We start from the raw sequence: 26,302 nt of genomic DNA, 5'->3' as shown, positions 1-26,302 counted from the left end.
TAGACACTGAGATCATGACCTGAGCTGAAGGCAGCGGCCCTATCCACTGAGCCACCCAAGCGTCCCCCCCCCCCCCCCCATCTTTAAGCCCTTTCTATCCCTTACTGTGTCTTTGAGTGTGGAAGGAAAAAAAAAATTAGAAATTTCACTTTTCTATTTTTTCTACTTATTTTGCAAAATATTTTGTCAACGGTCAACTTTGTAATTGTGAACTCAGTTTAATGGAACTGAATATACAGGCTAGTGTCGGTTGCAGTAATCCTGGACAAGTTGGGAATTTGTGACCCAGGCAGATTTACATTAACTCTTTTCTCCAGGGCTACCATAAGTTGACAAGACTGAATTTATGATATACTTTATACCCAATGCTTCTTGAATTACTACTGCAGAACCCAAAGCCATGGACATCCCCACTCTCACCGCACAGAGCAGATTCCTTGTCCTCCATGAAGGCTGTGTGACACCGCCCCTTCCCAGGCCTCTCCTGTGCACCCAGCCCCGGGGCTTTGTGCCAACACCAGCTAATGAGGTAGGAAGGCCCAGATGTAAAGCTGCACTGTTATTCTCCCACGTTCAGAAAACCCATCTCTTTCTTGGAAAACTGAATCTTCTGTACTTGGCAAAACAAAACCCAAGCTTACTGGCTCTTCACTCCAAGTGAGGCAGGCAGTAGTAGGTTTTCATGACCATGCAGGTGAGGAAGAAAGAAGAAATTACCACCTCTAAGGGAGACTGAGCCCCAGAGCAGGCAGTCAGACAAGAGTGATCCCCGTCCAAGCACTGTGCTAGAATCAGGAGTACCTTACCTTCCATTCTGTCTCACAATCAGAAGAAAACACTGGTAAATCACATTCTTTTGCCATTTTATTTCACAACAAATAATCCTGGAGATGTTCAGTTGTTGTCGCCTGTTATTAGCATCGTTACTGAATGTCTAAAGCATGCCTCTACACAACATTTTCCTCTCAGCAGCGCTGAGTGCATTGTCTCTTTTTGCCCTTATGACAAGGACAGGAAGGAGATACCACTCTCTGCGTTTTTGCAGACAAGTGCCCCAAGGCTCACTATTTGGCTTGGACCCAGCCTGCAAAACTTACACTACAAACTGGGCTCTTTCCCACTGCTAGAAAGCTTCTTCATGCTGGTGTCTTCATCAAAGACTGGTGTGCCCGTCACTGACCTGTGTTTTCTCTAAAATCCAGTCCACATACTCCGCAACTTTGGTGTAGACACCTGGCTGTTCTCTGCGGGCACAGCCATCACCCCAGCTGGTGATGCCCACCAAATGCCAGATTCCGTTGTGTTTACAAACTAATGGACCGCCAGAGTCTCCCTGTGTCACAGTGGGTGGAAAAATAAAATAGAAAGTTTGAGAGATGTGCCTTTCAACTTCTTTAGTCACACTGCACACAACACACACATCCAGGTCCTTATAGTTCTTCAGGTGTCTTCCATTCCTCAGTAGCTATTGGACGTGATGAAAATAATTTAATTCAGTAATGTGTGGTTGTATTTTTTGTTTAGTCCAACAAGGAAATGTTGACATCATGATCTCAATGTCAAATATATCTAATGCTCTAATATTTTAGTACTATTATATGTACAATGGTGCTCCCTTAAATATAGTGTGCTTCTGCACAGATTGTGAGATACATATATAATATAATATAATATAATATAACATAAATTATATACATGTATATTCAGTTCATTAAAGGTTACATAGGAAATTGTCAGATTATTTGGCTCTGAATTTTTAAAGAAAAATATAATGAAATATACTATGGAGAATATATTTTGCGGTTGATTTTTCTCAAGCAGATCACTGTGTGTTTTTTCATAATTGAATATATTACCTTACAGGCATCTTTCCCTCCTTCTTTATAGCCAGCACAGATCATCTGTTTGGTTACTTCATAATCTCTGTATTTTTTCTGGCATTCTTCATTTGGTACCAAAGGAATATTTGCCTTTTGCAGAGTATTTTGGATTTCCCCTAGGAAGTAGCCAATATGAAACTTCAGAAAGAGGAAATACAATGAGTATGAAAATACAAAAGTCTTAAAACAAGTCAGAAGAATGAACCTTTCATTAAGGTTATTTTTTTATGATAAAAATAGTAAGGGTGGGGATGCCTGGGTGGCTCAGTGGGTTAAGCCTCTGCCTTCAGCTCAGGTCATGGTCTCAGGGTCCTGAGATCGAGCCCTACATCAGGCTCTCCGCTGAGCAGAGAGCCTGCTTCTCCCTCTCCCTCTGCCTGCCGCTCTGCCTACTTATGCTCTTTATCTCTCTATGAATAAATAATAAAAATCTTTAAAAAAATATATAGTAAGGGTGAAAAAGTAGAGTTAATCACACCAACAGAGAGAGAGAGAGTAAAAGAGAAAGAAACTGAGAAGCAGAGAGAGGGAGAGGGAGAGAGCGCATGCCATGTATTGGCCTGTGCTGTGCAATGTTAGGACCACCCCAGCTCCTCGGGCTGACCAAAGACTTTGCTTCCAGATTCTCTGCTATCCTCCTAGCTCAAAAGAAGTCTCTCAGAAATTCCCTCTTATCACCTCCAACCCCAAACCTGGAAGTCCTTACCTTTAAGTTTTTGTTTTATATATTCAACATGATCATTTAAAAATACATGATTTGGGGGGAAAAACACCCATCGAACCTCTGGCAACAGAGGAGCATTTTGTTCTTTGAGTAAATGCAAGTATTTTTTAAGAAGAACAATTTATTTACAAATAATTGAATTTCTACCGGTGTCTGGGTTCCCCTTGAACATACGTTGGGAGCTTTCTTTGTTTAGTTAAGGTTACTCTTTTTTTTTTTTTTTAAGATTTTATTTATTTATTTGTTTGACAGAGAGAGATCACAAGTAGGCAGAGAGGCAGGCAGAGAGAGAGAGAGGAGAAAGCAGACTCCCTGCTGAGCAGAGAGCCCGATGCGGGACTCGATCCCAGGACCCTGAGATCATGACCTGAGCCGAAGGCAGCGGCTTAACCAACTGAGCCACCCAGGCACCCTAGTTAAGGTTACTCTTAAAATGTCCTCCTGTCTTAAGGTTCTAGTCAAAAACTTGAAAGTTTTGAATTCTTTGAATAAAGGACTACATTAGGAAAGAAGGAAAGAGCTTGACAAGCCTAAATATGTAAAGAATGATGCCTATACTGTCCCTTATAGTCTCTATCATGAACAAAATTTTGGAAAGGGAGAATAGTCTGTTTCCTGGGAAATTCAAGGGCAAATGAGATATATCAACTACCCGTGGGTCAGGGGTTCTTAAACTGGGGTCCACAGAAAGAATTCACTCGCTCTATAAACTTGGAGAGGAAAATGCATCTTTATTTTTACCGTCTCCAACTGAAGCCTAACGCTACCTTCAGTTATGAATGCAGGCAATAAAAAAGGCAGAATCAGCAGTGACTTTGATGACTTTGCCATCAGCCGAGAGCACAGATATTTTTGCATCACAGTCATGATATTCTCACATGACAGATGTGGCCAATAACGGAAAATATCAGTAAATTTCAAAATTGTGGTAGTTACTTGAAACACTTGCTATTTAACATATTAGTAAAGAAACTCATTTATTACCATGTCACATCTCTTAAAAGTATTTTGATAACCCTATTTGCAATTTCACTGGTTTCCTTCCTATTTCTGGGTATTTTCTTTAAGTGTTTAAAAGCACCATTACAGAAGGGGCTCATCAGCTTCATCGGACTGCAGGAAGGATGCATGAAACAACAAAAGATTTAGAACCTTCCAGAAAGAGAGACGGTGTGCCTGCCTATATTCCTGGCGCTCAGTAGCAAGGCAGAGAAACAGCACTGAGAGATGGGAACACTATGAATAGTGAGGACAGGACAATCTTGAGTGATCTTGTTAGCCCCATATGGGACCAGTCCTTTATATGAAGTCAAACAAGTGATCTTTATTATTAAGTAAGATGCTTAAAAGGTTACCTCTAAAGTTTTCCAGACCCAAACCAAAATACATCTCAGAAATCACTGAGGAAATATTTGGGAATGGATAGACTGGAAAGGTCATGAGTTTGGAGAAAATTTCACACACACTGACTTAAATCCCTCCATGTACTTTAACATAAAAAACTTGTCTTAGGAACAACATTTAAAATGCCATACTGTACCTTTTTCTTTTGTGAAGCCCCATCCAGTTACCCAACAATTAGTATAAATTGTATTTGTATCAGCTTTGGAAGGTAGGCATATTGGTTTTTGGAATTCTGAAAGTTAATTTTGAGATTAGAGTTTGGTTAAATAAAGTTACAGATATTGACCCAAAATACACATTTTCTTTTTCCCATATTCTCTTTCTATAGAGTAGCACCAAGAAAAATCACCCTTTCACTTTCTGCTCAGTTGCTAAGGTCAATGATTCAAGAAAATTTCTCTTTACCAGACTCATTTTCACATGACATTTTGCGTGTCAAATTTTCTGGATTAAATCTTAAAACTCAGAACACACATTTCTGTCAAAAGCATTTAGAAGTTTGTGTGTTTTACCCTGTGTGTGATACTTTTAAAAGTAATAACAAAGTGTCTCCATTGTCAGAGGCACTATTTTAAGTGCTGCTTAAGTACTTAAATTATTAACTGACAATTTTTAAAACAAACAGGTGACTATCATGCTCATTTTACAGATGAGGAAATCTGAGGAGCAAAGAGGTAAAAACAACTTGCCTGAGGTCGTGGAAATGATACCTGACACAGTGGGCATTAGCCAACTGTAGTGCCTTGTACCAGAGGCCTTGTCTTCCACCACCAGACTACCTGCTTCCTAGAGTTCCTGCTGCATCGGTGTCTCTACTCAAGTTAGAGGCCTACTTGCCTTCATGCATTCTTAATATGCCCAAAGCAATGGTAGTCCTACTGTTCTTGTCAAAGGGAGCCATTCTTCCCAAATGGCCATGTGCATTATTTCAATAATGTATATGCCTTTCTATTCCTACCTGAAGAAACCAATTACTATTTCTTCCCCCATAAACAGAAGAGATTTATCCAAGTCACAGGTGTTGTCCCCCTTGGCAACTCCTCGCCTTGCCTCCAACACCACCAAGCAGAAAATAAAGACAATCTCTCCAGATTCTGCCCTCTTGTTCAAATTGATGTGAAATTAAAACCACTGAACCCGGCTGTATAGCTTGAATTATACATACCCGTATAATTCAAAGGAGTCTCGAGTTTTATTAAGGCAATATCATGACCACCGCCATCTGAGATTTTGTAATTTGGGTGAATAATAAGCTCTTTTATTTCTGAGAAAGGTGTTTCTTTTGTTATCTCTGACAGTTTTAAAATGCCACTATAAATGCGCCAAACATTCGACAAGGGAAGCCTAGGAGGGAAAAATAAAGACCTATGTGAAACCAGAAAGACCAGCCTTTGATATTGGCCCATTTTCCTTTCAACTTCACCTTTTGAAAATAGTACTTTTCTGGGAAGAAAATACTACCACGGCATATTTTGACTTAACTAATTTTTCTTCCTTGCAGTTTGTCATCACCACCAGCTGCAGTACTGAATCTCTGAAGATTTAGTTAAAAACACTGAAATGTACATTTATGTAGCTATTTAATGTTACTAACCCCTCTGTGTTCTCTCTTTCTCTTTCACTCTCTCTCAAATAAATAAAATCTTAAAAATAAATAAATAAATAAATAAATAAATAAATAAGGAACCTCCATGCTGTTTTCCAGAATGCCTGCACCAGCTTGCATTCCCACCAACAGCATAGGAGGGTTCCCCTTTCTCCACATCCTCACCATCCTCCTTCCTGACTTGTTAATTTTAGCCATTTTTTTAAAGATTTTATTTATTTATTTGACAGACAGAGATCACAAGTAGGCAGAGAGGCAGACAGAGAGAGAGGAGGAAGCAGGCTCCCTGCTGAGCAGAGAGCCTGATGCGGGACTCGATCCCAGAACCCTGAGATCATGACCTGAGCCGAAGGCAGAGGCTTTAACCCACTGAACCACCCAGGCGCCCCTAATTTTAGCCATTTTGACTGGAATTTGATTTCTATTTCCCTGATGCTGAGTCATGTTAAGCACTTTTTCATGTGTCTGTTGGCCATTTGGATGTGTTCTTTACAAAAATGTCTGTTCATGTCCTCTGCTCATTTCATGATTGGATTGTTCTTTGGGTGTTGAGTTTAATAAGTTCTTTACAGATTTTGGATACTAGCCCTTTATCTGCTTTGTCATTTGCAAATGTCTTCTCCCATTCTGTCCATTATCTTTTTATTTTGTTGACTGTTTCCTTTGCTGTGCAAAAGCTTTTGATCTTGATGAAGTCCCAATAGTTCATTTTTGCTCTTGCTTCCCTTGCCTTTGGCAATGTTTTAGGAAGAAGTTGCCAAAGGGGCACGTGCACCCCAATGTCTACAGCAGTAGTGTCCACAATAGCCAAACTATGGAAAGAACCTAGATGTTCATCAACAGATGAATGGATAAAGAAGATGTGGTATATATATACAGAGTGGAATACTATGCAGTCATTAAAACCCCGATATCTTGCCATTTGCAATGGCATGGATGGGTCTAGAGGGTATTATGCTGAGTGAAATAAGTCAGTCAGAGAAGGACAATTATCATGTGATCTCTCTGATATGAGGAATTTGAGAGGTAGGGTGGGGGGTCATGGGGGGAAGGGAGGGAAAAAATGAAGTAAGATGGGACTGGGAAGGGAGGTAAACCATAACAGACTCTTAATCTCAGGAAACAAAAAGGGTTGTGGGGGGGTGGGGGTATAGGAAAAGGGCGGCTAGGTTATAGACATTGGGGAGAGTATGTGCTATGGTGAGTGCTGTGAATTGTGTAAGACTGATGATTCCCAGAGCTATACCCCTGAAGCAAATAATACATTATATGTTAATTTAAACACAAATAAATAAATAAATATTCTCTGTCTAGGCCTCTGGCTGCAGCAAGGTGAGTGGGAGCACCAGGCATGGGGCTCTGAGAGGAGCTCCACGGTGATTTCAGACAGTAGCAGTCAAGCAGAGAATCACAAGCTTCTGTCAGGCCAAGCTGAGGAATACAGAGTCTCCCTCCAAAGACCACTGGGCAGGAGAAGCAGAGTGAAATTTCCTAAGAACCTAGAGGATTCTCCACCCCTGTCATCTTGGAGACAGCCCAGTCCTGACATGCAGAAAAGCCACCTGCAAAATGGACGAGTGACAAGCTTCCCCATGAACCTAACACCCTGAGCAGAAGCCACCAGCCTGTGGGTTTCTCAGAAGACCCTTCATTCAAACTGCCAATCCTCCTGTTTGCCTTGGACTGTTAGGGAAAATTATTTATATATTTAATGAAAACAAAACACATCTCATGGCATGGCCAAAAAACAAAATCATATTATAATAAAACATAAAAACAAATATAAAAAATAATAAAATATATTTTGAGGAGTGTGAAAACTTATATTAATTCTTTTTACTTAATTATTCTTTAAAAGATTTTATTTCTTTATCTGAGAGAAGAGAGAGAATGTTCAAGCAGCGGGAGGGGCAGGGGGACAAGCCAACTCCCTGCTGAGTGTGGAGCCCAATGCCCAGCTCAGTCCCAGGACCCTGAGATCATGACCTGAACTAAAGTCAAACGCTTAACCATTGAGCCACCCAAGTGCTTCTAAATTAATTTTTAAAAATATGAATACATACAAAGTAAATCTAAAATTATTTCTATAGCAAAGTCTTATCTTGTGGTAAAGATTTGAATATTTTTATCATCACTGAGAGGTGCAAAATACATTTGCATAAAATTCTAGAGAAAATCATGCAGCTAGGGGCAAGATGGTTTTCTTTCAAATAAATCAGTGTTTCCATGTATATTATCTCTTATAAACTCAACAACACTGAGCCTTCGAGAATGAAAATTCTTAATATAAATTGAAGCAGCCACTATAGAAAACAATATGGAGGTTCCTCAAAAATTTAAAAATAGAAATACCCTAAGATCCAGCAATTCCATTTCTGGGTGTATATTCAAAGAGAATGAAGATACTTCCTTGAGGGATATCGGTACCCCTGTGTTCATGGCAGCATTCGTTATAATAGCCAGGACACAGAAACAACCTAAGTGTTCATCAGTGGATGAATGAATAAAGAAAATGTGGTATAATATGTACAGTGCCTACATACGCACACAGATGAGATATACATATATGTATTATATACACACATATGTGTATTTAAGCCTCTATGTGTGTGTGTGTGATGGAATATTATTCAGCCATAAAAAAGAAGCAAATCCTGCAGTTTGCAGCAACATGGATGAGACTTGAGGGTATTATGCTAAATGAAATAATTAGACCGAGAAAGACAAATGTTACATGTTTTCACCTATATGAGGAACCTAAAATACTGAACTCACAGATGCAAAGAACAGACTGGTGGTTGTCAGGGGAGTGTCGTGGCAGGAATGAGTGAAGGGTACAAACTTCCAGTTATAACGTGAATAAGTTCTGGAGACCTCATGTGCAGCACGGTGACCACAGTTAACCATACCTGAAATATCTGAACGTGGCTAAGAGTGTGAATCTTGAAAGTTCTCACCACATTCACAAAATGTGATTCATGTCTGGTGCTGGGTCTGTGGATGTCTTAACTAACCTTACTACAGTTATCATTTTGCAGTGTATGCCTATATGAAAGCATTACATCATAAACCTTAAATTTACACTTGCTAAAGCTGGAGAAAAAGAATGAAAAGTCTTGGTCCTAAACTGGGGTACATTCGGTAAAAAGAGGACCCGCTATTCTCCTTCCCAGAGTCTTTCCTACCAAGTCAATAGCTTTCCCCTTGTGGAGCAGGGCCACTGACTGGAGCTCCCATGAAGCAATGCGGAAACCAGGAAGGAGGCTCGTCTGCCGCCATGTCCCAGACTCTGATATACTTCAGTGGCCGGATGCCCAACCCTGACCTACGGCAACCAGAGCCCTAATCTTTTATTTAGTCAGGGGAAGAGGGAGAATTTTATGGGGCAGTGGGGAACAACTTTCTGAGAAAAACTGAGTATCTTTTATTTTTAGGGCTATTATTATTTCTTGCTATTCCTATGCTTTGTCCATGTTAACATTTCTTATTTAATCATAGCTTATTTTTTTTGTAATTTTTATGTTCCAGGTATAGGTCTTTAAGTGTGTCACTTAACCCTTCTCATAACCTTATGAATTAGATATCATTCCTTTCATATTTCACAGATCGGGAAATAAAGCTTAGATTTACAAATCGCCCAAGGTCAGTCAGACCTCTAATAAGTGACAGAGCTGGGACTCAAGTCCTGTTTTAACTACAAAGTTGAAGTGTTTTAGAAATATCATATCGAAAAAAAAAAAAGAAATATCATATCGGATTTTATCCACTGAAATATATAGGGTAATAAATTTGTTTTTTTGTTTGTTTGTTTGTTTTCACTATTACTATTCTTTAGTGCATTTGTGAATCGAAGAGCTGGAAGTAAAATCTCTATCACCCTGGAAATTAAGTCTTTGAAGAATATACTTGGGGAGTGGCAGATGCAGGTGGCAGGAAGTGGGCATTTTTTCCTTATTCTTTAAAGCAGGAGTGACATCCTCTCCTGAGAGTGTCAGTCCTGTGAACAGACCACACTGTGTTCTGCTGGGTCAGTTCATTCAGTGCTCAGATTCTATGAGTTGTTCAACAATTTGAATACCAGCCTTACTTTAACATGTCTTTGATTAGTACACTGATGGGCTGATCGAGACACCAATCACAGATTCTTCCAAACAAATTTGCAAGTTAAGGGTACCTGGATAAAATGCATCCAAAACTTACCCATCAAAGCAATGGGCAGCAGTTAGCACCCACTGGTGTCCAATGATTGACCCTCCACACAGGTGGCTCTGATCTCTCAGCTTCACTTGCAGGCTGACTTGCCAGGGCCACTCTCCCCAAGAAGAGTTGGTTCCTCCAACAATGCGTGTGTTTGTTTTTGTTGTGCAAACTAAAAAGAGAGTCTTGACCTTAACGGTTGGAATTCAAGGTGAGTCAGAGTTCACCTCAGCCAAGGAAAACAGAATACATAATTCGATTATCTAAGAGCAAGCAAGCTATTGAGACAACACAGACATCCCTTGACAGTTCCATGAAAAAGTGAGACTTACTTACCAGAACTACCCCCACTTTTACACAACCTCAAAGAATAACCAGAGCTCGCTCGTGTCCTGTACGTAATCCTAGTTGGCGAACCATCCAAAGATAATCGTAAGGAACAGTTGCACCTAGATAAAATGATCGATATAAAGATTAAACCTTCACAGAGGGGGATAATTCATGAAATTGTCTTGCTGACTGTCTTTAAAAAATAAATGTTCACTAACTTCTTTCCTCTACAGTCTTCTGGGCGTAAAGAATAAGTAAAAAACTGACAGCGAATCATCTTTGTACAAGTCTCTTGGCAAACATTCACTCCTTCAACAAAGGTCACGTTCAGTTCTTCCCCTTCAAAATCAACTCCTGAGTAAATTTTGGGATGACAGGGCTCTGTGTGAATTAGAGATGTAAAAAGTTATAAAATGAAAACAGCAATAAACCCACACTTATCCAGGTTTTTGGTACTGAAGACTGTTTTCATTGCTATTACTTGTTAGAAGATCGTAAAGTGTATCACATTTTATGTACTATTATTATTGAATCACATTACCAGGCAAGGTTTTGCAGGTTAAAAGGCTATATCCAGACATGGTGTTTTCCTGAGGAGTAGGGGAACTTGGTGTCCCACTTCTGGAAGTCTTAAGAACACAAACATTTCTATTAAAAAAAAAAAAAAAGTAAAAGAGAAAGTAACAAAACTGCATTAAAGGCAAATACAAAAGCGCATCGTATTTTGGAAAGCACCTCTGCAAATTTCATTTCTCTGAGAAACTCTTTTCAAAGTAAAGCACACCACAGGACTGTAATAAATCACAGAGATTAAATGTAAACCAAGCCACATCTCCCTCTGAAGAAAACTGATAGGCACAGATAACCTGGAAAGGGGAGAATGTTAAAGTTCCACCTTCTCATTGAGAGGAAAAAGAAAAAAGAAAAGGAAAAAAGAGCCAAGACCAAATTCTGGGGGCTACTGTATAACTATGCATCCCTCTCTTAGGTCTGTCTTTGTGTAGAAGGACCAGGGCAAGTTATCAGAGGGTAAAGAGGTCAATCAGGATAATTAGGGCTCTAGTTTCTGAAACACAGCAATCAGAGACGACATTAATGGCTATGCTGCCAGTGAGTGGTTTTTACTTCAATTTAATAAGACAAAATATTAAGATCAGTTGGAAAGGTATCTGATCCTTTCTCCCATAAATCCAATGCTATGTTTCAGGAAGAGAATGTAGGTGGGAAAGACGGCTCAGCTCTTAACTCATCTACACCTGGCCGGAAAGTACCTCCTTCACCCGTGGCTTCAAGTGCTCGGAGGGAAAGGAACAGAACTATAAAATTACAGTGATGACAGGCAGGAGCAAGTGTTATACAGTCTCACTCACCTTTGTGGTTCCAGATGCCACGCCTTTGTGTAGAATGTAAAGAAGAGGCAGCTGGGATGGTAGGTGCAAATAGTTTGACACACAAAAGCATCAGGGGTGATAGCTCTGCCGACATCCATATCTGAAAATGCGAGGTGCTGGAAAATGTCCATGCGGCAACCTGTAAACTCAGACGGAAGACAGCCCTCAGCAGGTGACGCGACGCTCAAGGGACATGTCCTTTGTCATCACGGCTAAGGAGATTATGACTGTTATTTACAGTACCAGATATCCTAAGTGGAAAAAGTGTCAGTTAAAATATCCTCAGACTTGTGGGGTGCCTGGGTGGCTCAGTCGTTAAAGCATCTGCCTTCAGCTTGGGTCATGATCCCAGGGTCCTGGGATCGAGCCCTGTATCGGGCAGTCCAGGCTCAGCAGGACTCCCACTCCCCCTGCTTTGTTCCCTCTCTCACTGTGTCTCTCTCTGTCAAGTACATAAAATCTTAAAAATAAGTAAATAAATAAATAAATAAAATATCCTCAGACTTGTTTGCCATTTGGAAGAAGGAAAAATTGGTCTAAATCTGATAAGAGATATATTCTTATATCAGAGAAATGAAACACCTCGACCTAGGCTCTCAACTCCATCCCAACTCATGTAAAATATTTAGGCTACTTAGCATACGCTCAGCTTTTCTTTCTATTACCCTGACCCTGAATTCCAGATTTTAGGAGATAAGGTTTTGTGTTCCATTTTCCTGAATATTATGAAAAAGATTTTGATAAAAACAGATTAACAAAAACATCAGGTAGCTAAGAAAAATGCCATGGGCCCATTGAAATTAGAACAGGAGAAAGCCCACTTTCATTTTCCACATATAATCTTATTTTTTTTATTTATTTATTTATTTTTAATTTTTATTCATTAGAGAGAGACAGTGAGAGAGGGAACACTCGCAGGGGCAGTGGGAGAGGGAGAAGCAGGCTCCCCACTGAGCAGAGAGCCTGATGCAGGGCTCAATCCCAGGACCCCAGGATCATGACTTGAGCTGAGGGCAAATGCTTAATGACTGAGCCACCCAGGCACCCCTAATCTTATTTTTTTTAAGATTTTATTTATTGACGAAAGAGAGAGAGAAAGGGACAAGAAGACTCCATGGTGAGCACCAAGTCTGACATGGGGCTCGATCTCAGCACCCTGAGATCACGACCTGAGTTGAGACCAAGAGTTGAATGCTTAACCAACTAAGCCACCTCTACCTCTGATCTTATGTCTTAATTACACTTTCATTTGTGTTCTTATTATTTACTCACTTTACTCAATTTGATTACCCAAATTTTATTTAAATTATGGAATAATGATAGCATAGGAAGGACAAAAAGAGTACTAATTTAAATGAACATAGTTGTATCAAGATAATGTACCTCCATGACATAATACCTACATAGGGGCAGTCTAGGAAATTAGGCCTCAGTTAGTTAAATCTTTCCAAAACAACAGCAACAACAACACACACAGACTCTAGAAGCTGGAAGAGAATTTACAGATCACCATGCCAACCTACAACTATATCCCCTGAAGGATGTCCCCAACAAGTTTTTTACCGTTTACTAAGATATTCACAGTGATGAGAGATGCCTGGGTGGCTCAGTTGGTTAAGCAGCTGCCTTCGGCTCAGGTCATGATCCCAGTGTCCTGGGATCGAGTCCCACATCTGGCTCCTTGCTCGGCAGGGAGTCTGCTTCTCCCTCTGCCTCTGCCTGCCATTCTGTCTGCCTGTGTTCACTCTCTCTCTCTCTCTCTGACAAATAAATAAAATCTTTAAAAAAAAAAAAAAAAGATATTCACAGTGATGAGGTGCTCACTACCTCATGGCAAGGCCCAATTCTTTGCTGGACCATTCTAGGTGTTAGGTATGTTTTTCCTATTTTCTTCATAGGAGAATCTACCTTAATCTGTCTAATGGAACCACACAGATTAATCTAATCCTTTATCTAATGAAAGCCTCTATAAACAAAAATTAAGACAGTCATCCTTATCTTTTTCAGCTTAAATGCCTTTAACCGGTCCCTCTAGCGATTTTGTGTTTTCCATTACTTCTAGGTATCTTACTCTCCTGGCTACCTCCTTTTGAAATGCTCAGGGTTGACCGTTGCTACATACCACATATGCAACATGAGCTGTATACAATGTTTTGGTCACTCCTTGGCCCAGCCAGATGACAAAAACACAGGAGCTAACTTGTTAAGAACCATTCTCTTTTTTAAAGCTAGTTTTTTGGTTTCGTGTGTTTTGTTTTGTTTTATCAAAAGCACCACAGGATGTGAGTGGAAATGGCAGAGGAAGGTCCTCTGAAAATCCTCACCTCCATAGAAGAAATGGGAGCACGGGCAAAATTGTCAAAATCAATGTTTTCAGAGCTCTAGAAATTAATCAAAATTAATCAAATTATAACAGTCCAAGGAGCACTTGTTCAAGAAAAATGACTGAATCTCTCTAAGAACAGTGAGTTTTGTGGGGTTTTCATTTGCCTTGTTCCCATTCTCTTCTTCCCAGCACCATGGAAGCCTTGAAAGCAGCCCCACCATCATGCTGGAAACCAGCCAGTAGTCCAGCACCCCTAGAGGGCCAGACTGGGTTTGGGGCTACTCCAAGGCCCCATTCCCATCCCCAGTTAAAACCATTATTTGACCTGTCTGGAAATTCTCAGGAGAATTCCACTCACAGGGATTGAGTTTATTTGACATGACTCAGAGCTTCCTTCAGTATTAATAGCTTTTTCCTTGTACGTGTTTGTCAAAAACAAACAAATAAACAAAAAGTGCCAATTATGTAGCACTGCAGCTTCCTAGGGCAACAGGAATTGCTGGAGCCAACAATAAGCTGACAAAAGTCTTAAAAGGAAAGTGAAGGGCAAGAGGATGGTGGTAAGTATTTATTTACCACATTCCTGGGTATTAGAAGACCATATGTAAGTACAGGGCTATGTGCATGACCAGGACTGTGCACATGTCCATGAAAGAGCTGAGAAAGTTCTAAACTCTCAGGCTAGCTGACATTGCACCTGGGGTCAGCAAAAAGCAAAGGCCAAGGCAAAGTTGCGAAATGCCTCTCTGCACATTGAAGCCATGCCCAGCACTCCCAAAAAACCCTGTCAAAGGCTGGAAAACACTGATTCCGGGCAGGTAAGGACCAGAGGATAATGGAAACAAATCGGAAAAGAGATACCCTGTTGCTATCTTCCCGATCTCCCTCAGAGTGGGCTGGGGGTGAGTCCTCCCCAGAATCTGCTGCAGAATTAGGCAGGAGTTGATGCTGGATACTGTGTAGCATTGAGTATTGGTGATTCAGTTTCAGTAACATCTTATTGTGGACATGCTGACAATTAAGTGAGGTGTAAGGTTATGACAATTTTCTGGATAACTGAATTGAAATTACCTAAATGTCTGAAACTATAGCAGTTTCTTGATCATTGTGTTGAGTCATTTCACTACGCAATGGACACCACCAAGAAACAATCTTACGGTTTTCTCCGCAATGTCACTGCTGTAGTTCCCTAGAGCTGCTGTAATAAATTATCACCAGTACAGTGCCTGCAAATAATATAAATTTAGTATCCCACCATTCTGAAGGTCAGAAGTCTGAAATGTGTCTCACCCGGCTACAATCAAGATATCGGCAGGGCTTTGTTCCTTTGGCAAACCATTCGGGAGGACGTACTTCCTTGCTTTTCCCGGCTTCTAGGCTACCTGTGTTTCTTGGCTTGTGGCTCCTTTCTTTATCTTGAAAGCCAACAATGTAACCTCTTTAAAACTCTCTCTCTCTCACTATGACCTTTCTGTCTTCCTCTTTCTCTTATAAGGACTCTTGGGATGACATCGGGCCCATTCACAGAATCTGGAATAATCTCCCATCTCGAAATCCTTAGCTTGATTACATCTACAAAGCCCCATTTGCCATGTAATGTAACATAGACACATGTTCCGGGTATTAGGATACAGATGTCTTTGGGGAACTCCAATTCTGCCTACTACAATCACACAAGAAAAAGTAGCCATAGAATTACCAGTTTCTGAGAGTGCACAGGGCTTCAGAGAGAATCCAGATGCCACATGAGTCAACACCTTTATACTGGTGGGCGTTCCTCCTGGACCGTGCTTTAAAAGGCAGCTGTTTCTAAATGTGAAGAAAGGAAGTTAACTTCTCTTCCTAAATTGCAAAGACATGTGTAGCAATCCTTTTTTGCATTGAAATAATCCTTGGTCAGTGGGAAATAAAACAATCAGAAAATTGAGTTTGACGCTGATTGGCCCATGTCAAAGAGACATTTTTCTGCTCTGCACTAGGAAGGTTATGGTGAGAATGGGATGGGCAACATTTTTCAACCAAACCCTCACTCTCCAACCAATGGAAATTACTCTCCTTAGCAAAATGACACCAAAACAGAGTAAATAAAAAAGCAAAGTGGTTAGGTCTGAAGGCCCTGTCTGGTCTTCCACCGGGGGGAAAAAAAAGTTACAGAGAGTACAATTAAATCTTAAAAGAACCCCGAAAGATCAAACACTATGCATGTTACTTACCGGTGCTCTGCACTATAAAATCTCTCAGTGGCGTATGTGAAAAATTGGCAGTGAATGCTATTGGTGCACTTTTTTTGGCATTCTTCAACACTTTTTACCTTAGAGACATTAAAATTAACTCCTCTCATATCAATTCCTTTATGAATGTCTCGGTAACAAGCTGTACAAATAAAATGCACAGAGAAAATTTAGTAAGCTTCCTTCCAGAAGTACATGATCATTGAGTCAGGGTACTTTCAAAGGATCCCGTCCTGCTTTTCACAACTGCACTTTTAACTACAAGGTTTAGGTTTTTTGTTACATCACGACATTATCAAACTCATTATCAAACACATTCCAGAATGTTTCAGAGCACTAGCCCTGAGAAGCAGGGGGAAAGGGTTTGTTTCCAAAACTGTATAGTATATGAAACTGTATAAGTAATATTTCAGCCTGAAATTATCAATGAGCAATGGAAGAGAGAAACAAGGCAATGATAGTGAGGGCCCTGATGATTGTGCTAGGGATCTAGCACAATCGAAACAAACTCATGTGTCCTCGACAAACTAGTAGGAAAACAATATATTGAGGTGGGCAAGGCAGTGGATAATTCACAGTGATTCATGCACATAGGACTTTGTAGATTCTAGAAATGAAGTGTCTTTCCAATTCTGCTGCGCACGAGAAAAGAAACCAGCTGAGCTGGGATAGGACACTTACAAAGTAAAAACATATCTTTATGATCAGTGCAAAGCTATAAACCTACCTATAAATGTTTTAAACCAAAACTGGTCCTGAGTTTGGGGACTTTATGTCCTTGAGAGTAATTACTCACTTTAATTTGAGATACTCGGGGAGAGTTAGGAGGGAATATTAAATCAAGTTCTGAAGGATGAAGTTTGAGAAAAAAGTAACAATAACTAGGAGTATTGAGGAAAGCAAAATACTGTTCTTTAACTTGTGCTATGATAGCATAATTAAAAATAATTCTTAAATGAATGATTTGCCCTAAATTGTATTAAGATACAAATTTGACCTTATAACATAGGACATGTACTCATCCTCAGGTAAACTACATATTGACTAAGTCACATATCCCTGTGTCCCTAACTAAGGACAGGTTTCCATATAAACAGCAGACACAAAGCACACATGTGTATTGAGGGAGTGGTATTAACAGAGGAAGGGAGGAGAGAAAACCTTAAAACATCTGAAATTTGAAAGTACAAAATTAACTGTAAATAGTAAAGGTAAAATAGCAATGATGGACAGTCACAACATGGTTCTTTCAAGTTTCTGCCAGCTTGTCAGTTGAATCTTTTTAGTACTTTTCGCTTTCAGATAGACCAGTTATGCCGGAGAAATTGCTCATCTCTCCTTTAAATTAGGATAGGATTAAAAACAGTTTCCCAAGACATTAGTAGCAATAAGTGTCAGAATTTAAATTTCCTGGCCTCTTAGTCCTCATATTTTCTTCTAAGAAGTATAATTCTCATTAGCAAGATTTACAGAGCCCAGACCTTCAGTTTGGGGGCTTAATGAGGTTTCTTAACTTCTGCATTATTGACATTTGGGACCAGAACATCTTTATCAGGGGGATGTCCCTGGGCCTTGTGGAATGATTAGCAGCATCTCTGACCTCTATCCACCAGATGTGAGTTGCAAGCCCCGAAGCTGTGACAACCAAAAATGTCTTCAGTCATTCCCAAATGTGCCCTTGATGAAGGACAAAATCACACCTGGTTAAGGTGTGCAAATTATCTCAAGTAAAACAGGGAGAGAGACCGCCCTCGGTGTTCTCTTTAAGATTCTTAAAGTCAGGGACGGGGGAAGGGGGCAGCTACCATTTGAATGTGTATTCACTTTCGGCAAATCATACCCTGTAGTGCTGACCTCATAAGTAATAGGGCCCTTGAGCATGGAACTGATAACGGGAGAGGGAGGATACAACCAGTTAATAGCGCCCCCCCACCCCGTTATCTTTCTGAGTGCTCCCTTCAAAAGTCCAAGGTAGTACAGAGTTTGGGCAGAAGACATTTTAAAGTAAACCCATTATTCACTCAGATTTAGCTAGAAATCAACAGCTTACCACTTATTTGATGACCACATTGCTTTAAGGAATGTCCAGAAATTGCATTTCTCCGTGACACTCTTGGCAGGGTTCCTGTAGCACTGTCTTTCAAGAAGCAACCAAATCTGTTTTTAAAAGTACTTTCAGTTAAAAGTAGAATAATAAACACACATTGAGGAGATATCTGAGGTTTTTTGGAAACTAATAAATATGTCCAGGAATAAGGAAAATAATAGAGCTTCCCTGACACTTGCTGGAAAGAACACACTTAGAGGAAAGTCCACAATATCTAACAGTCTTTGTAATATCTAACTTCAGCATTCTTTTTCATTTTTAAAAAACACTTTTGGGCGCCTGGGTGGCTCAGTGGGTTAAAGCCTCTGCTTTCGGCTCAGGTCATGGTCTCAGGGTCCTGGGATCGAGCCCTGCATGGGACTCTCTGCTCAGCAGGGAGCTTGCTTCCTCCTCTCTCTCTCTCTGCCTGCCTCTCTGCCTACTTGTGATCTGTCTGTCAAATAAATAAATAAAATCTTAAAAAAAAAACACTTTTAAGTACAGAAAGTTGATCATATTAAAGAGGTAATGATTTTTCCTGTGTTCCTATAATTTGGGGAATTATGTTCTCACCTGGTCATTGTTTTTATTTAAGAAATTAAATCAGTCATGAGAGTTGGATCTATCTGTAGTGTTCAGCTTTTTTATTAACTCCTTCTGGTTCCCACTAATGGTAGACTTCATTCTATCTCTGCTGTTAATCCTAACGATATTCTTTCATAAGGATTCTAGAACCTAACTCAACAAAGTTGATGCCTCACCCACAGTCTGGGTTTTCTGTACAAGTTTAACATGTAGAATCTGGGGGTGATGCTCTAATTCCTAGTCTTTAAATTCAAATGGAATTAAGATAAAAGAATAGACTTATGGATACAGAAATAAGAACAATGAAGAAATGCTCATTCTGGATATTGATCAAAGCAAAAGAAAATTATGATGAAACCATGGCCACACTCAGTCAACTTTATGACCAAATAAGATCTTTAATGACTATTTTTTCAGGGCTCTTACTTTTCCAAAATGCCAGTTAATAATATATTTGTATGTGCACACTCATGCACATAGACACACACACACACACACACACACACACACTCTACATCACAGATGCCCCCACAGGCCCTTTCTGAACAGACCTTTCCCGAGGTCACAAGCTCTGGATCTTACTCAGTAATATTCTCGATAAAATATTTTCCTTCTATTATATTTTCTTAGGCCTGTGCTATCCACAAATATAATCCTGACTTACACAGTTTCCTTGCTCAGGAGAAATATTCACCTATTTTTAGACCCTTTCTGGAGACAATCACTTAACCCAATGATTTTCAAGCATTCTCCCTGAGGCCTTGGATAAACCCTAACTAGTGTCTATGACTCTAGGTCATTGCAGCAACTGTTTGATATGCACATTGCCAGGCCCAAGACACTTGGGTTCAGTGGGCTGAACCATTTGGGTCTGAGGCTATGGCCTAAGAATCTGCTAATATAAGAACCACTCCAGATGATTCCAGTGAAACTGGCCCTTGGACCCCATTGGAAAAACATAACCCTACAATATCTATATCTTTTTGCACACAACTGGTTCTATTTTGAAAAATGTCTGGCTTCTCCAGTAATGACATAACAGCATTTACCTTTTGTCTGTGTCATTAGTGGAATCTTCAGGAAGAAAGCTAAAGAACAAACACCTAGGATGGAACGTGCACATCATCCGACAGTGTTGAGCGTTTGGGGTGTACATGGCTGTGAGATCCCCACCTCTGAAGAAGGTGTTTGTATATAGTTGAGTCAGGCATCCTATGATACAATCATTGAAAAAAAGGCATTAATTTTCAATGAATGCAAATAATTATTTTGATAGAAATATGTCTGTGTTCTGAGCCTTCTTACTGCCTCCACTAAATACCGAAAGAGCTTTACAACAGGACTTTAATTACAGAGGAAGTATGAAACATATTAAGGTGACTATTTGAACAAGGTATAATGTTATTTAAAGTCAGTCTATGGGTACTTCTACATAAAAAACTTGGTTGATTTGTATGAAATCAGAGGATAATTTGCATATAAATTATCCATAAGAAAATACAATTCTAGCTTGGTTTCTCCCTATAGCCTAATGTGCTATGAGAATGTTGTTACTTAAAAAAAAAAAAAAAAAAAAAAAACAGGCAGGGTCCCTGGATAGCTTAGTTGGTTAAGCATCCAACTCTTGATCTCAGCTCAGGGTTACGAGTTCAAGTCCCCCACTGGGCTCCCTGTTAGAATGTGAAGCCTACTAAAAAAATAAAATAATAAAATAAAATATAACGGGCTTCTAGTTATGGAATAAATAAGTCATGGGCATAAAAGGCACAGCATAGGGAATATAGTCAATGATACTAACAACAGTGTTGTATGACGACAGATAGTAGCTACACTTGTGGTGAGAATAGCAGAATGTGCAGAGAGGCTGAATCACTATGTTGTATACCTGCAACTACTTTAACATTATGTGTCAACTATAGTCACAAAAAAAATTTTTTTTTAAATGTAGAATCTATTTCTCCAAACCTTCCATAATAAATATCTCTGTAAGGGGAGTTAGAGACAGACTCATTATAAGCCTCTGACTATTGTGCTTGTGTGTTGTGTTTTTACAGAAAGAAGTTGAGTAACTGAGCCTTAGGGCAGTACAGACTTGTGCAAAACCCACATGGCTAATGAATGTCCTAGGAGAGAAACCTAGCTCTTTTCACTCCCAGTCCTGTTCCCTTTTCTAGTGTGCAATGTTAAATGTTGTTCCTCATCTCAGTTTAATTTAAATAAACCAAGAGTTATTGGGTACTTACTGGGATCAGTACATTTATTTGCTCGGTTTCTATAAGCAAACACAAATGTGTGCATGTGCTAAATCAAAAACCCATTCCAGACTATTTGCTGTTGTTCACAGTTCTAAAGTACCCTGCATCCCACATATTATTAGAATATTAAGTGCTATCTTTACTGTTCTACTGTTTCATATATTAAAAGTAAAATTTAATACATGAATTTGAGTTTACCTTGAAAGACCCACTTTAAAGTCAGCTTAATAAGCTTTTCCAACGCAGGCAGTGCATTTTTCTGTCAACTGTCTGTTAACCACAGGATATCCCAATGGCAACTCTGTCCATCCCCTAGAACATCTATTTTTGTATTGCCCTTCAGGGAATGGACAGCTTAGACATGTGTGTTTCATTAAGCACTGAAGACTAAAATTTCCTTTGCACTATCCTACCCCTCTGGGGAGTCTAACCCTGAGCTCTGCTAGGATGACCTAACCCAGGAAGATTGCTTTTCTCCCTCTTAGAGATGTGGCTAAGATGACTAACCCTTGGGTAAGTTTTATATTTTGAAAAAAGCAGAGATTCCCTAGAAGTTGCCGGGTGTATATGCCTGGATTTCATATATACACAAAACACTGAGTAGCTGGTCCAGTGACAACACTAACTGCAAAGTGACCTGTGTTTTAAACAGTTGGTGTATTTGGGTGATTCCTAGTTACCAAGCAGCCATCTTTCCCCCATCCCCACAGACATGAGTACAAACAATATCCTATGCTAGCCTGGGAGTTCCCTTTCTGCAGCCAAGCCTTGTGAACAGCCATGCAACTTGATGGGTGGAAAGGGGCAACCAGAAACACACCAACTTTGGAGCAGGCTGGGAGGAAAGCTCTAATAGGTGTTCTTGCTTATCCTCATAAGCTGGTAATGAGGATGATAATGGTGATGATGATATCAAAGATAGGCTTGTTGGTGTTGTATTTTAGAGTGTTTTAAAGCACTGTTATAAAAGTTATCCACAACATAAAATAATATCACACTGCCTCCTGTGTCCATGGACTTTGGGCAGGTTATTTGTTCTTGTTTAAAAAAAAAAAAATCTACATGATCAATAATAAGAAGAAAACCACTACATTTTTTTTAATTGGGCAAAGGATATGAAAAGGTAATTTACAAAAGAAACACAAGCAAATACTAAGTATACAAACATGGAAAGTATCATAAATGCAGGCAAGTCAAAACAGCTGATGCCATTTTACTCACCAGAGTAGCAACAATTTTTAATTATCTAAGTTACCAGTGTAGATTGGCTGCAAATGACTTAAACAAAAACAAAAACAACCAAAAACAAAACCTAGTTCAACGTGACTTAGTATAAATGAAATGTATTGGTTCGGAAGCCAGAGGCCATGGCAGGTTGGGCTTCAGGAATCACTGGACAGAGTACTTGGCTGATCCCATCAAAATTCAATTTGTCTTCATCCCTTTGCTCTGTTCACGGTGTTGCTGTTGCTCTCAAGTTCCACATAGAGGCAAGATGCCAGAAGCTCGGGGCTTTGCACTCTCCAATAGTTCAAGTCAATTGGAAATAATAGTAAGAAGGAGAGTCTTATTTCCAGAAGTGTAAGCAAAGGTCTTATTGCAATCCTTTGGCTCTGATCGGGTCACTGTAGCCAGCAGGATGTGTGCCCCTGTTTACTAATTCAGGTCAGCTTAGGTCACAGCCACATAGACCCAAACTTGGAGGCGGCAATTTCCCAGAAACAGATTAGGATACAGTTTCCAGAAAGCCGTAGAGAAAACTACTAGAGTTGGCCCAAGTGGCATAAAGATCACTCTTGGCGGCTGGTGGAGAGAGTTAATTGGAGAATCACCTTTCTGAAAGATAATTTCATGATGTACATCACAGAACCTTCCAAACTATTTACACCTTTCTATCTAACATTTTTATTTCCAAAATTTTATTCTACAGAAATAACTGAATATGTGTATAAGAATGTGCTTACAGGGGCGCCTGGGTGGCTCAGTGGGTTAAGCCTCTGCCTTTGGCTTAGGTCATGATCTCGGGGTCCTGGGATCGAGCCCCGCATCGGGCTCTCTGCTCAGCAGGGAGCCTGTTTCCCCCTCTCTCTCTGCCTGCCTCTCTGCCTAGTTGTGATCTCTCTCTGTCAAATAAATAAATAAAAACCTTTAAAAAAAAAGAATGTGCACACACAAATACCATCACTGGGGGCACCTGGGTGGCTCAGTGAGTTAAAGCCTCTGCCTTCGGCTCAGGTCATGATCCCAGGGTCCTGGGATCGAGCCCCGCATCGGGCTCTTTGCTCCTCGGGGAGCCTGCTTCCTCCTCTCTCTGTCTGCCTCTCTGCCTACTTGTGATCTTTGTCTGTCAAATAAATAAATAAAAATCTAAAAAAAAAACCAGAAAACAAAAAACCATCACTAGGGAAGATTACTAAGTTCCAAAAAATATAACATATATAAAAAATAGTTATAAATGGGTAACATAAATTATAAACAAAGTATCTATAATTAATAACATCTTTGTTAGATGTGTAAATAGACATAGAGAAAAATATCTGAAAGACTAAAAAATATTTTAACAGTAGTCATTTATGTATTATAGGACTACAGATAATAGGCAACTTCTCATTTTCTGCTTACCTGAACCTCTAATTTTCCTAGCATGAAGATAATTTTTTTTTTTTTGGCCAAAAAGATAAAGCTGAAATGGCCATGGTCCATAGCATCTCTGGTTTCTACCCTTCAGCATTCAATGGATTTAATGATCATGGCTTAAAAAAACAATTAGACATGGAGGGGTGTTGGTTTAGGAGGGGAAAAAGAGCTTCCTCCTGAAAAAAATTATATCTCTTTATAAATGTAACCTTTACGCAGGAGGTGTTTATCTTCGCCATACATCTGAGAGGTAGGTAAATAATCACTGCAGTGTCCATCTTAAGTCAACACAGACTCAAAATCTATCCATAACGATGGCACAGAGAAAATGCCATTCTATAATGATTAATAAAGAACTGGGTCCAAAGTCGTCTTTATTCCCTGGAAATTTAACAGAATGGCTAGAGAGAGAAATATGTTCAAAAATTGGTGTTCAGGGGTGCCTGGGTGGCTCAGTGGTTAAACCTCTGCCTTCGGCTCAGGTCATGATCCCAGGGTCCTGGGATGGAGCCCCGCATCGGGCTCTCTGCTCCCCGTACCTATTACAACACTTGGGTTTTGGATCCAGATATTACAAAATGCCTACACAGTAAATATTAAGATAAAGTTGATTTTTAAAATATATTGATACTAAAAATAGAGGGCTGAGTGTTTAAGATCTGCTTTGTAGAGAGTCATTTGCCAACAGCCATTTCTGCTAACACAGGCACAAAGACATTCTCCCTTCCGGGCTCCCATGCCCGAACATCAAGGGCAGTACTTCTGAGAAGTGGCAGTTGCCCCTGGATATTAAAAGGATATGTGTCCTGACCTCTTGGATCTGCCTCCTTCCCAAAGCTGTCTGTTCAGTAGTTTTCTTCAGGTCTGGCATGTCTGATTAACTATTCCTCTCCCTCACACAATTTGAGATTTTAGAGACAATTCACTCACCACAGGAAACAGTAGCAAAGAAGCAAGTGAGATAAGCTGCTTGCATGGGTGAAATCATCCTAAAAGAGAAAGCAACACATGCGTGACCCTGCTGGTGACAGATCATATTTAACATGAACCTTCATTTAAGGTAATAGAGATCTTCTTATAAATGTCCGCATTGCAAGTCTAAGCACATAATTACCAATACAGGGAGCAAGCGCTTTCTGTATATTTTATGCCAGGTAATAGAGATCAGATACAAACTGAGATCTCTAGACTACTACTGCATTCATAGCTCATTTGTCGCCGATATTGATAATTATAGAAAGGGAATTGGGAGAGGGAAATTAAACAGTTGTGAAACCTCTTGATTTGAGCAAAAAGAAAATGATTGTAAATAATGGCCAGCATATCAGTCCAGAATCCCTAAGAAAATATCTCAAAATACTAAAGCTCATTGAAAAATTTTTAAGCAGTCAATATCCTCTTTGATGTTAAAATATCTTACACTAAAAGATTTCATATGTAAGAATGTCAGTTTCTCCTATATTCTTAAATACACCAGAAATTAGAATACATATTGATAGCTTCTTATCAAAGTAGAAGTATGCTTAATTTAAAAAAAAAAACTATTTGGAAGCAATCAGAATAAAAGAAATTCTCTACCTGAGAGCACAATTCTTCTATGGCTCTGGAGGTGAGGGTTTCTCTCGTCACTTAAAAATGGACGGTCCTCAAGCTTTCCTAACGGGGCACTGCAGGCCGTTATTTGCTTGGCTCTGATATTGACTTTGATTTTCTGCCAACAGTTTCAACTTTTTGTCCTGTCAACATATTCTGTGAATGTCCCATTCCTGTGTTCAGCTATTTAATATATTAACTATTTCATGTTAGGGCCCCACAATGCATGCCTCGATTTCTATTTTTTTATTCCTTCTTTAATTGATTTTATTTATTTATTTATTTATGAGAGAGAAAGAGTGGGAGAGCATGAGAGGGGAGAGGGTAAGAGGGAGAAGTATATTCCCCATGGAGCTGGGAGCCCAATGTGGGACTCTATCTGGGGACTCCAGGATCATGACCTGAGTCAAAGGGAGTTGCTTAACTAACTGAGCCACCCAGGCACCTTAGATTTCTATTTTTCTAAATGTTCATAACTTTCCCCATTATTTGGAGTCATGCAGCTTAAATCTTATTTAACTTTTCCCATTGTAATTACCTGGATGACAACTGAATAAGGGATGGATATGGGTAGCTCTTTTGGCAGGATCTTTTGATGAATGGTATCTATGTTTTTTCATACTCCCATCAAAGAAGCATGTAACACCAAAGTTTTGAGAGTGGAAGGGAACTGGAGGATGATTAGGTCCTTCTCACACCCAGTTTAGGAAATGACATATAGCAGGAGTTGACAAACCACAGTTCACAGACCAAAAATGGCCTGGTGACTGTTTTTATACATAAAGTTTTATTAGAACACAGCCACACCCATTCATTCATATAATTATCTATACTTGCTTTCATTCTATAACTACAGAGTTAAGTAGTTGTGACAGTATGGCCTACAAAGCAAAAAAAGTTTATTATCTGGTCCTTTTCAGATGAAGTAAGCAGAAACCTGCTATATATGGCACTCCTAGTAGAATTTAGACTTCTTTGTCAGGATGCCTCATCTGGAAAAAAAAAATATACGTTTTCCTAGAAATCTGTTCCTTTTCTATTTTATTTTTTTAAAGAT

The 26,302-nt window shown here is 39.6% G+C and overlaps 1 protein-coding gene across 1 annotated transcript; it reads right to left on the bottom strand.

Annotated features, from left to right (window-relative positions):
• Positions 1–852: 852 nt before the first annotated feature.
• On the bottom strand, positions 853–25,314 carry KLKB1 (kallikrein B1). The gene is made up of 15 exons (XM_004758299.2): positions 25,231–25,314; positions 24,583–24,641; positions 19,810–19,972; positions 18,140–18,246; positions 16,072–16,231; positions 15,558–15,667; positions 11,512–11,671; positions 10,683–10,789; positions 10,360–10,522; positions 10,148–10,260; positions 9,815–9,983; positions 5,174–5,352; positions 4,145–4,240; positions 1,857–1,996; positions 853–1,333 (listed from the first exon to the last, which is right to left on the bottom strand). The coding sequence occupies exons 2-15, from the start codon at positions 24,638–24,640 to the stop codon at positions 1,154–1,156; spliced, it is 1,905 nt and encodes a 634-aa protein (XP_004758356.1). The 5' UTR covers position 24,641; positions 25,231–25,314; the 3' UTR covers positions 853–1,153.
• Between the last annotated feature and the right edge of the window lie 988 nt (positions 25,315–26,302).

This window comes from Mustela putorius, unplaced genomic scaffold, assembly GCF_011764305.1.
Source record: "Mustela putorius furo isolate JIRA1106 unplaced genomic scaffold, ASM1176430v1.1 tig00537255_pilon_pilon_pilon, whole genome shotgun sequence".
Taxonomy (NCBI): domain Eukaryota; kingdom Metazoa; phylum Chordata; class Mammalia; order Carnivora; family Mustelidae; genus Mustela; species Mustela putorius.
Note: the sequence above shows the minus strand (reverse complement) of the source record. Positions and strands in the feature narration are given on the sequence as shown.

Bases quoted from the DNA above. Each gene is read 5' to 3' on its own strand.
- KLKB1 (XM_004758299.2), bottom strand. From the start codon at position 24,640: ATGATTTCACCCATGCAAGCAGCTTATCTCACTTGCTTCTTTGCTACT. The intron at 19,973-24,582 runs GTGAGTGAATTG...ATTGTATCATAG, and splicing joins CTTTGCTACTGTTTCCTGTG to GATGCCTGACTCAACTATAT. The intron at 15,668-16,071 runs GTAAGTAACATG...CTTCACATTTAG, and splicing joins TTTTATAGTGCAGAGCACCG to AAACAGCTGCCTTTTAAAGC.